This window comes from Venturia canescens, chromosome 2, assembly GCF_019457755.1.
Source record: "Venturia canescens isolate UGA chromosome 2, ASM1945775v1, whole genome shotgun sequence".
Lineage (NCBI taxonomy): Eukaryota > Metazoa > Arthropoda > Insecta > Hymenoptera > Ichneumonidae > Venturia > Venturia canescens.
In genome coordinates, this window is record NC_057422.1 from 25238008 (window position 1) to 25249915 (window position 11908).

General features: G+C 38.9%; 1 protein-coding gene across 1 annotated transcript; it reads left to right on the plus strand.

The window, feature by feature from the left end:
* Positions 1-985: 985 nt before the first annotated feature.
* On the plus strand, positions 986-6906 carry LOC122405947 (uncharacterized). The gene is made up of 4 exons (XM_043411035.1): positions 986-1074; positions 1193-1295; positions 2858-2908; positions 3271-6906. The coding sequence occupies exons 2-4, from the start codon at positions 1248-1250 to the stop codon at positions 6820-6822; spliced, it is 3651 nt and encodes a 1216-aa protein (XP_043266970.1). The 5' UTR covers positions 986-1074; positions 1193-1247; the 3' UTR covers positions 6823-6906.
* The last annotated feature ends 5002 nt before the right edge of the window (positions 6907-11908 follow it).

Below are 11908 nucleotides of genomic sequence, written 5' to 3' on the forward strand. Positions count from 1 at the left end.
GTTTCAAGACTGTTGGGATCCTAGTTGTTGGTTCGCCAGATGATATTATTATGACGATTTTGTTAGATAGGTGCATCGATGAGACAATCATCTTATTTTGTATGAAAATTTTTTATAAACGTTCTGTTATTTTCATATGCGACGTTAAGGAAAATCCGTGCATAGTTGACGCCACGGATCCGTGTCTTCCTGACACGAATGAGTTAGGCGTGTCTTTTGGTTGTAAAAATCCTCCGGCTGAATAAACGTGAGATGCCGGCTGCATTGTCATAAAATAAATTGAATATCTTTAATTCATATCGATATTCAACTTAAATCTTCTCGTTTATTTTTCATACATAATTCAAATGATCATTTTGTGAAGAGATCAAGAAACTTCGGCTTTGTTTATGCCGTTTTTAACGATCTATTTTTATGGATTAACAGAAATGGTGTCACTGTTATTATTTTGTATGCGTTAACTGGCGAAAGAAGAAAGAATAGCAGAGTGAATGTAATCAAATCGGGCGATAACGAATGGCGAAGCGAATGTTTTTTGATATGGAAGCATCATTGATTTTTTTCTTTACTCTGTATGATTATTAAGAACATGCAGAATCTTTCGAAATCCATCATATATGTTATGCGTGAATTTTGACCTAAATCCGTTAACTGTGTAATTATTGTTATTCCATGAGAATTGTCAAATGTGTTTACTCACGATGCGGCATGCAAGAGTTTCGTTGAATACCTATGGTAGGGATTTGTTCGCTTTCAGAGTTGGTTAAATCGCACTTAAAAACATTCACCTGCAGTGTCTCTTATCTATATCGAATAGTTTCGAGGCAATATTATTACGATATAAAAGAATAACGAGAAGAGGTCGCCATACAGCTTTTGCGGTGGGGTTTCAACTTAAGTGAACTGATCAAAGTGGTGGGAGGAGACGGGATGGAGCAACGATAGACTTGAGGGATTCGATCGAAATTGTTCAGCGTCGTGATTACGTCGCCAGAGAAACGAGACCAGGCGCGAAGAAGCGCTCTTTTTGGATCTCCTGCACATCGATTGATCCGATTTCATATCCAGAACATAGTGAGTGCTTGATGAATGTACAAATTACAAAAATCCAAGTCTCAATGGGAATTTTACGAAGAACTACGAACAGCAGAGGGTAGAAGCGAATTGGAGTGTATGAGAAATTTGGTTACAGTGAATACCGAAATACAGTCATTCCGGAAGTTTGGTTGAGATTCAACGATATAACGATGCTACCAACAAAATTCTCATTCTGGGGTCATTTCCCAATTATTTTGGTAAGTTAGTGCTCTCAACAATATAAAATTCATCGTTTTATATATAGTCTCATTCATTCAAACTACTATCGCGATGGGTTCATGCGTTTGTAGCCTGTTTACGGTTATGTTGAGTTCATCACTTCCTTCGTTGTTCATTCTCGGTGACCGTGTCGGAAACACGAGTTCCATCGGTCGGAGGTCGTTAAGTCAATAACGCATCGCTTTCCAAACTGTTCCCCTCTCCGCCGCTCTCTTCTTTCTGCTCTCTTAGGTATTGTACCAGGGAAAAATTAATTGTCCGCGACGTTAGTGGAAGCCCATCGCACGCGGCCCTCCTCTCGGTCAACGCCGAGACTTGATTGTATCTTGTACATTATGTATCGAGAGCATAACATTTAATGCTCTCTCTCTCTCTCTCTCTCTCTCTCTCTCTCTCTCTTCAATACCAGAAATATACACATCAGATTTCAATCGAAACAATAAGAGCTCTGGATGTCCAAATTCCGGATCGTAAAGTTTCAATAAATTTTCGTACAGGTTTTTTGTGGATTACAAGACGAGTCAGGACATCTGGATTTTAGGCGCCGAGTCAAGCGTATATATACCGTCAGATTTATCTCAAAAGAGTTGTCAAGACAAAGTTTTTTGTCTTTAAATGGTGTAAACGGTGCACTTCAATAATGTAAAGTATTGAATTAAAAATCGTACTAATCAACCAAACTTTTCAATGTAAAAAAAACCCCAGAGTCAAAAATTGATGATGGATTCTGCTCGCTACGATTACCGTTGTTTGTCTTATCGCGTTTAACCCCCGTCCCGCCCCTTTATCTTATCCCAATAATTATATTTTATTCAACCCGCTGTTACACGACGTTTCTTCAGTTTTCTTTCCATTTCTTTTGCATTTGAAGCGATCCTAAACATGGGGTAGGTAAAATTATTCTCCTTTTGAGATGCAAATCCATTATGCGAAATTAAATTCTTTTCATTTTCTTCAAATGATTTTACAATCGCTTTGTCCAATGTTTTTTTTTTATTACACACCGGCGATATATTCTCATCAGTTTCACGATCGCGTTCGCGAAAAGTCGATTAACTTCAATTGACAATTTTCGTTCGTTCAGGCTGGCTGAATAAAGTCAATAAAAAAGAAAAAAAAAACGAGAAATCTATAAACGCTATTGGTGGCAGAGTTGATTCTTCAGCTGTAGACGGGAGTTGTTCGTGCGAAGCATTTTAAGCATCGTGTGTTTCTTATCACTGTAAAATTAAATTGAAACGTGTTATCAGGATTGCGACGATTACTTGACCATCCTGGCCCGTTGAAACGGTTTTGGTTTACGTTACCACGTATTAATGTCCCAAACGCATGTGTGCCTGCAAAATATAAAGTTCGCAAGTAGACGATTTTCACGAACGTACACAGCGACCGAAATTTCGACAGGTGTATAACCAGTATAAAACGCCACACACCGAGAAACACTCGTATTGCCATTTTAACGATTCGTTGATCGTTAGTCACAACGGTTGCATGGAAATTAATCACCATTCTCTTTTTTTTCTCTTTCCTGTGGCAACAGGTCTGGTGGCTCACCGTCAATGATGCTATTCCATATGGAGTCAATAAGAAGGTACGGGGGAAAAAAAAACAACGCGGTCTTTTATTCGCCACTCGCATTTTGTAAATTTTGAGCGTGGCCTTTAGTATACTTATACATTTCTCATTCATCGCCGTTCGCTAAATGGGCGTTAATTACTTGGTGAGATAATTCGTTGCCATCAGAACAATAAATTCCGATTTCTCCTTTTTATATATGAAATTTATATCCGATTTATATATGAAGAGTATTTAAGTTTATATAAGCGGGATACCTGCGATATGGGCTGGCTTTTCTTTTTGACACTCAACGTTTATGTCGCGGTCCTTGTCAGGAACCAGGGACGCTGATTGCTCCAAATTGGCCCATCTCATCAAAGTTTTTTGATATTCCAGCCGACTCATCCGTACGCATTCGAGGGACTACAAGGTCCGGATCTACAAGATCTGTCAACGGATGAAACTTCGGACTCGAAAGCTGATGATTGGCCCGATGAATTATTAGAACATACGACCGATGTCAACAATACAAACTTTAATGTGAATGTAAATAGTTTTCATTCCGTTAAGAACAAAACAAGATTATTTGGAAAACCACCAACCATCCAGACTGATCAGGAAATAAGAGGGAAAAATGAACGAACGAGTAATACGAAGTCTGTGATCGATCACAATGACACGAGTGTGTATTGCCTTGATCAACACAGTTTGCAATCCAATGAAGACGAAGCTGTGTTCTACAAGTGCTCGATCAGGCAACCTGGAAATGACCAAGTTCATGGTCAACATGTTTCCCGCAATGGACCAGCGATTGACGTTGAAGATACGTTTAAAGTGACGGGTGAAAGGAAAGCTAAGAAGACAAGTAATATTTATACTGGAGAAGACATAACTCTCTGTTGGATCGAACTAACGACGATAAAGGAAGACTCTGCCTCGATTCCTCCGAAGAAGCTCGTCATCAGAGAATTCACGATATCATTTGAAAATGCGGACACGATACCAGAGAAAGATATGGATTGCTCGAGAATACGCGGAGAAATATTACCGGGTGAAGAAAAAATTATTTGTGAGTCGGATCTCGACGACATCATCGTCGATGACACGAAGAGGAGTCGAGTAGTCGAATCTTTCAGACATAATCGTAATGATTCCATCAAAGTTCGTCAATATAAAAAGATTAAATGTGCAACGGGTAATGTAGTATCTAAGTACATTTATGAATGGCCTGATAATACTGACAGTCCGAGAAAGCGAGTGGAGATCAAAGTAGGGCCTTCGGTACAAAATGTACGATCTGGAAAGGATGGACGATCTTCATTATGTAAACCAAAAGCCGTAGCTACAGACTCTCGTGAAGGTATGACAACAGCACCTGCAGACGAATGTTCCTTCGAAGGCGCATGTGAAATAAACGCGTCATGCGAGGATACCAACACATGCAATAAATCCGACGAATCTTGTAAAAATGGCGCATGTACTTCTACATCAGTACCCAAGAAAATACTTACAACCACCGATATACCCAATTATTCTGATGAAACACTTCACCCGCCTGATACATTGGTCGATAATAATTGTTTAGATAATGATAATTGTACCATTGAACAAGCAACAATTGAACCTGATAAACTGGCTACAAAAAGCATTGAAAATTGCTCCCAGGACGATTGTACTGCACAACCATTTGATGATACAGAGACAGTCAAAGATTGCTCTCAAGGCGAATGTTCGGTAGAGACCACTTCCCACGAAGCGGTTGATAGTCGAACCAATAAGCCTGCGAGTTTGTGTACCGAAGATGATTGCATCAGTGAGAAGGAAGTAATTACTGCAAAAGATGAGACCTCAATCAAAGGAATCAAAGCATGTCAAGAAGGGATTGAGTCTTGTGACTGTAGTGCATCATCATGCTCGGGTGATGCTACTGAAGATCCGAACTTTTTAGAATTTGAAAATCATGTCACAGAGGAATCAGCTACACCGTCTGAGAAGGGAATAACAGAAATACCTGACAATCATACTAAATGTGACAGCCGATTTATGGAATGCTTGAATTCATCGATGACTACCCTAAATGACAAACAAACTACCCCCGCCACAACTGTTAGCAAGAATACTGAAAAGCGTGTAGAGTCTACTATTAATGATGAATTAATGTCACCACTACCCGATCAAGTAGTTACGACAACGAGCTCCACTGAAAAAATAGCCACGCTGAGTACACTCTTTTCCACAGCAGATGCAACATCAAGCAAGATTCCTTTAACATCAGCAGTTCCCCTTTGTCTTGATCCGACATCGAAGGATTGTGTGACTGCGGCGACGATGACACCGTCGAAGGGCACAGATGAGTCGACCCCCGGAAAGCAAGAATATTCCTCGTCTACGAAGGAAAATACTAAATTTAGCGTTACGGAAGAAAATCCTATTGCTGGGACCGAAACTTTTGAGTTTGAAGAAGATTCATCGTGTCAACAAAACTTAACTGGGAAGAATTGCCGATCGACCGAACCAAACAGCCCGATTGGTATGCAGGTTGATAACGAAACTTCGCTGTTTCTGCCAGTGTCAACCAGCAAAACTGTTTTGACATTCTCTGAAGAGTCTAAGGACAGTACGAATCCGGGAGATTTTACATTCACGCCGATGCCAATGATGAGTAAAGTTTCAGAAATGTCGTTGACAAAAAATTCAGGACAATTGCTCAAGCATCCACGCATGCCGGACGAAAAAACTTCAACCCAGGACTCGTCGATAGAGATTAACTCAGAGTCTTGCGAGTCATCGGAAAGCTGCAAGTCCACGGGAGACTCGCCGAGTTCCATCGGTCCTGTCATAGATGATTCAGCATCGGGGGGTCGTGTAGACACAACTGAGAATTGTGAAAATACCACTTGCAGCGATATCAGTGAAGAATGTATTAATAATATTACGTCGACTGATGGTTCCAGTGATTGTGAAGATGGATCGTTGAGTGGTAATTGTTCGGGTAATGATTCGTTGGAGGAGATTGATTCAAATGGGAATAAAACAATAACCTTAACGACAGAGCCTTCGTTGCTAAACGTCGAACCGATATTAACCACTTTTAGCAACGTTTCCTCGACAGCTGAAACTCGTCGTACGACTATTCAATCAAAACCGGAAGACGATAAAAAACACAAACTGGTATTGAAAATAAAAGTTTTGCTTGAGCACATAAACGAAAAAGAGGAAAAAGAAAAATTAGTCCAGCTCGAGAAGCATCTTCTTTTGGATGAAATGCTCGATCAACATGGGAATCATAGTTTGATTTGGCACCTAAAATCTCTGAACAATTCGAATAATATTAAAATCCTTAAATCGATATTTAATCTCACGGACTTGGCCAACTTGACGGAGGTATTCAGCCACGTAACCGAGTTTAATGAGGGAGGTCTGAAAAAAGCGTCCAAATTGAAGACCGGAGGTGGAAAAGAACACACATCGAACGAGGCATTGTCGCGCTCAAAACGTCACGTTTCTCCTTCAAATAACGTTGATAAGGAAACAAATAATGATGTTACAACGAGGGTAAAAGCAATAAATGGAAGTCTGTCTGGGCTTCAAGAAGATTTTCAGAGGGGTATAGGGCACATTCTTGGTAAAATATCACACGAGTTCAATGGTTCAACGCTGAACGCAATTGATAAAAAAAATGCGGAAGCCTCGAGGTCGACAATCATGAAAATTCTGGCCGTTCCTGGAAACAACATGATTCATTCTCGAAGGCAAAAAAGAGCGACGAAATTGAAGGACGTGCTGGTTGAAGAATTGAAACATCCAGTGAATGGTGACGAGATAGGTCGCTGGTCAAACGAGAGGTTTGTAACGGATGGGAATGGTGGGCGAGTTCGGAGTCTATTAGAGTTTGAAATAATGAAGAATCCGAATGACGATCTTCGGAGGATTGGTTCAACATTGTAGATGGATCCAGATTCTTGCCTCATATGTAATAAACATTGTAACGGTAAAAAAATGTAATAATAAATACAAGAAATTAAGCGTGTAGTCAATGTAATATAATTGGAATCTTACATAATATCTCGAAGCAGAAAATGATTAGTGCACCGTTTAAGTTTGGTGATGCGATTCGCGATTTACTTATAAAAGCAGGAAGTTGCTTTCATTTTATTCCACATAAAAATAATCAACAATCGTACACAATTATTTTTAAAAAGTCACTCATGTGTGGAGATCAAGATGGTGGACACCCTTCGGGATAAGTTTCACACAAACGTTTCTCACATCTCGCTGTCGCTTCTCTGAAGATGGTTTGTCCAGGACAAATTGCAGGTATTCCTGTCAAGGTGTTGCTAGAGCTGTTATAGACACAGATTATATATTTTTGTTGACACAACGTGTCGTCACCTGGAATACGGCCAATTGTTTTACAAGTGGGAGCTGTGGCCTGAGCAACGCACAGACGGAGTCTGTATATTGCCAAAAGACACGACAACGTAACAACAATTCTGAACGCCGAATTACGAGCCATATTTAGATGAAAGTAAAAGGTGAAGATCAAGCGATGATTATTTTCACCAGTAGTTTTTCATGCGTCTTCGCTAGAGTCGATAGTCTTCGATTGCGCACTATTATTCTATTATATCAAATATGCATGTAAGGCTCAAATATGGAAAATAGGTGAAGTTCCGTAACGACGATTCACCGTGTAATGAGTGAGTACGACTGGAGTCTAAGTTTCATGGTTCCCGAGTATTTATTCGTTTCGAGTTGAACGGTAAATCGAGAATTTGCAACAGGGCACCTCCTGACAACATATGATTGATTCAATTAACATCACCTGAAAAATGGAATTATCTATGAGACTGATAAGAAATCTTCGGATTAAAAGGCAATTTGCATTTACGACTTTGCGCCAACTCATACAATATGTTTTATACTGCATGTCAACAAGAGGAGCAAAAAATCTTGAGTCTAAATCAGAGATTTGCTTTTCGAGCAAATAATTTCGGCAGGGTCAGCCAGGTTTTAGAGAGTGAACAGGAAAAAAAGTTTTTCCCATCAATTTCGCGATCGATCTTGCGAACATAGAAGTTTCGTGTTCGAAAATTTCATCATGCATTCGCTGTATTCACATATGTATATACATAAAATTTAAACGATATAAAGACGGGGACGCACGCACGGACGTTAAATCCGGTCATACTGACTTTCTCGTCGCTTTCTGCAAGGTCATTTTGTATTCCGGAGATTCACCCTCGATTTCCTCGTTGTAAGAGCGAGCACATTGCGTTACGTTCTACACAGTAGTAAATACCTGTCTACGTACACTTTATGGACGCGTGGAGTATACTTCTTTCCACACGTACATGTCTAATTCAGAGTATATAACGCGAACGAAGACTCCACGTTTCTCATCGTTAATGTATGAGAGCCACACGCATTTATCACTCTCGAACTCACGAAACTAATACACCGAAAGCTTGAATTATATCTAGATATGTACAACACAGTCGTTTCAACAGAAGATCCATAAAATGCTTTTCTCTGGTCGTTGGGAACCCACAACGTTGTGGCAATTGATATGCGATGATGGGGCTTTCGATTTATAGGCCTGTGAAATTTGTTAATAACATTTTTTTGGTTAACCGAGTATAGGGGAGAGTGGGGTAATTCCGGATGCGGGGTAAATATGGACACTGCGCAATATCTTTATATTCCTAAATTTCAACTTTCACGCAATTGAACTCATATGATCGTCCTATCGATATTCAATATACTCATATTGTTCGAGACGTGAATTGATATATTTTCTTCGAGGTAGGATCTACTGTAAAATTTCGTACATTTTGATGTAATTTTTGCCTATAAAATGAATTGATTAAACTACAGAATAAACGGTTTTATGTTTTTAAGAAAATTAATTTAATATCCTAGTTCTACATATCGGTATCATCAACGCAGTTCAAACTTTGGCTTTTCTCACTGTTTTTCAACTATAACTTTTTAACTAAATAAAGTTGCACAAGTGAAAGTACGAAAGTACGAAATAACCCCAGAGGTTCAGGGTAAATCCGAATTGACAGTGTTGATTTTTGCTAAATATCTAGCAATTTTTTTATCTTTCAGTTAAAATTTACGTTGGAAATCGTAAACAAGATATCAAAGAGTAAAATACATTGAAAGTTAATTCTGTAATTTCATCATGTGGTTCGTTATTCATCGATTTTCCTTCAGTGGTCGGAATTATTTTCCAATTTCTCTTACGATTGCTATCGAAACTTATCAATTTTGTAGACCCTTTCTAGTAGTCGAAATGTTCATCATCATGGTCGAGGGATTAACAATTTTATTCATTTTGTTCATACATGCCGCTCGATTTTTTCCTTTTTTTGTTTCGTCACAACTCAGAATTTTTTTTGGCTGCAAGGGATAAGCGGTTTTCTAATTGTTGGTGAGTGCTTGTGTATGAGAGGAAGGGCGAATGGAGAGAGAGCATTGACAGTGACAGAAGATGGATGTTGGATAAAATTGAAAATTCGAAAGGGTCCTGATGAAGACAGACTTTGCTCTCGTAAGGTTTGTTGGAATCCTTTTGTACATTTTCAATGCCTATATTACAGTTCCCATAGCATCTTCAACGTGTTATAGGCAAGTATTGTTGTAATATATAAGATTATCTTTTTTTTTCATTGGTGAGTTCGGAACTTGAGGATTTTTGAAGATTCATATACAGCAGAATAGAAGAGTATCGGGCTACATCATTCCCATGAGTTGCACCATCACTCTTTTCATTTCATGGGTTCTCAGTAAATCATTCGTTGCAGGAATTTCATATAATTATTTATAACGAGGTAAGCAAAACCATATGATACCTATGGAAAAAGCAGGCCCTTCAAACAGTAGAGGATTTCTCAAATTTTGAAAAATTTTCAAGCATGGGATTCGAATGAAACTTGGGTGAGGGAAAATTGAAAAATGAAAATGATTTAGTAATTTGGAGCTGACTGCAGGTAAAAACGAACCAAAAAGTCAGAAATAACGAACATATACAAAACTGGAGAGCACTGGATAAGCTGCATTTACGTTCAAATATTATCGCTCGTAAAAGCCTTATTTTTCTCGTGAACATAATTATATATGCGATTCCCGCACAGCAAGGGAACGGAAGGATCATTAAAAATTTTTTAGACGGCTCAATAATAAAACTTTATTTTCTTCCATGTTTTCGTTACGGATTACGGTATATACAGAAGTTTTACTTTCATCGACATGATACAATTAAAAAAAAAAATAGATCAATTCCTAATTCATGCTCGGTTTTTTGCTCGTTCGGCATTAACCTGTTTCACATATTTTTTTGCAGTTTTTCTTTTATTTCATCTTCAACTCATTCGCCAATTAAAAAAACAGGAAAACTTTTTGTTAAATTGATTAAACCGGATTAAAATATAAATGCGAGGCGAAGTTTGAAATACAATTTGAATAAAAGTTTGAAATAGAACTTGCTACAGGGGTTCTAAGATTTTCTCGATCTTTCGTATATTTTTGGTGCATTTATGTTCGTAAACAGATGACTACGATATGACGGATGCTGTAAAACTGGTAGATCGACTCCGAGTAGGCGGAGATGATGAGTGAGGGCAAAAAAATCATTATCCTCGGCAGCAGGTAGTTAAGGTCTAAGACCTTTTATTCCATAGTGACGAGTAGATGCACCGCGCGGGAACTGAAGATCGTAAATTATACGTTATGACGGATAAAGCAATGCAAGGGATGGGCCCTTTCGTTCGTTATGGATCGAAATGTGCTCGGATAAAATATGCTCGGTCTGTCCTTGCATACGTTGAGCAAGAGGTGCATCAGTGTTATATATAGTCGCAACTCCGTCCACAGCACGTTAGAGCGAGAGAAAACTGAATGATGGAAAATAGCTTCCCATGGTTCGGAGTGCAAGAGTGAAAGAAGCGAAAGAGCTGAGAGTGTTGGAGGTGGTGAATGGTGGTAAGGCCTCACGAAGCAGAGAAGAAGCCTGCTCGAATATAAGAAACCTGGACGCACGGTCTACCGATGGACTCGCTCTTTGACATTAGTCAAGTGCACATCTAAGTTTCAGCTATTTTATTTAAATTTACCGGCGTGTTACGAAAATAATAAATAAGCGAAAAGTTTAAATAATCCTCATGTGCGACCCTTACAAACTACAACGCGACATCACTACGAGTTTATTTAATGTCGTTCAGTCCAGTCGCGACAGTTTTTCATTCCCATCGTTGCATCGTCTGATTTTGGAAATACGTCGTCGATAAGGTGTGAAACTCGGTTTATTTGTTATTTTTAGTTTTGTTTTTTTCTGCTCGTTTTTGTTCATTGAGTGTGTGGAACCGCAACCCGCTCTTGTTGAGTGTGCCATTGAGTGTGATGCTACATAGACGAAAGGACTGAGACATGAATGTTCGATTCGTGAGTAAATATTGAATTATTATTTATTCGAATCAATTTGATAATTACAATGATGATCAATGTAAAGAGGTTGTAATCGTTGAATGTACATAATTGAACTCGGAGCTAATATTGTTCCGGAGACAGATCGATTTTACGCACGAGTGTCGATAAGAGTCTTGCGGGAAGACGCTCGATTGATTAATGAACGAAAAGACTATGTGAAAGTATGCGCGGTCAGCTGCTCTTATCGCGTCTGTGAGGGAATACCATCGGTTGGCTACCGGTAGTGAAGAAATGTTGGTTAGAAATTGCAGTTGGGTCATATGTGTGTGGTCGTTGAGCTGATGATACCTGAGGAAGTACCAGTCAACGGAATCACTCAAACAGCAATAATAAACATGTCATTTATTTTCAACTGCTTACCAAACCGTCAGGTGAAATATATGATTCGTTCATCAAATGAAAACGCCACTGTGATAAAAAGTTTAGTTATCAGAACGAGAATTATCAAAATGTAGGTCAGAATCCCGTGAAACCAAAGCTGATAAACTCGGTATTAATTTTTGCTTTCAGACCGACGAGTCCTCTTTTTTTTCTTCTTTAT

What these genes read in the sequence shown, in the direction of transcription:
- LOC122405947 (XM_043411035.1), top strand. Translation starts at nt 1,248, where the DNA reads ATGCTACCAACAAAATTCTCATTCTGGGGTCATTTCCCAATTATTTTG. An exon ending in GTCATTTCCCAATTATTTTG is followed by an intron (nt 1,296 to 2,857) that starts GTAAGTTAGTGC and finishes CTGTGGCAACAG; the next exon opens with GTCTGGTGGCTCACCGTCAA. An exon ending in CATATGGAGTCAATAAGAAG is followed by an intron (nt 2,909 to 3,270) that starts GTACGGGGGAAA and finishes TTGATATTCCAG; the next exon opens with CCGACTCATCCGTACGCATT.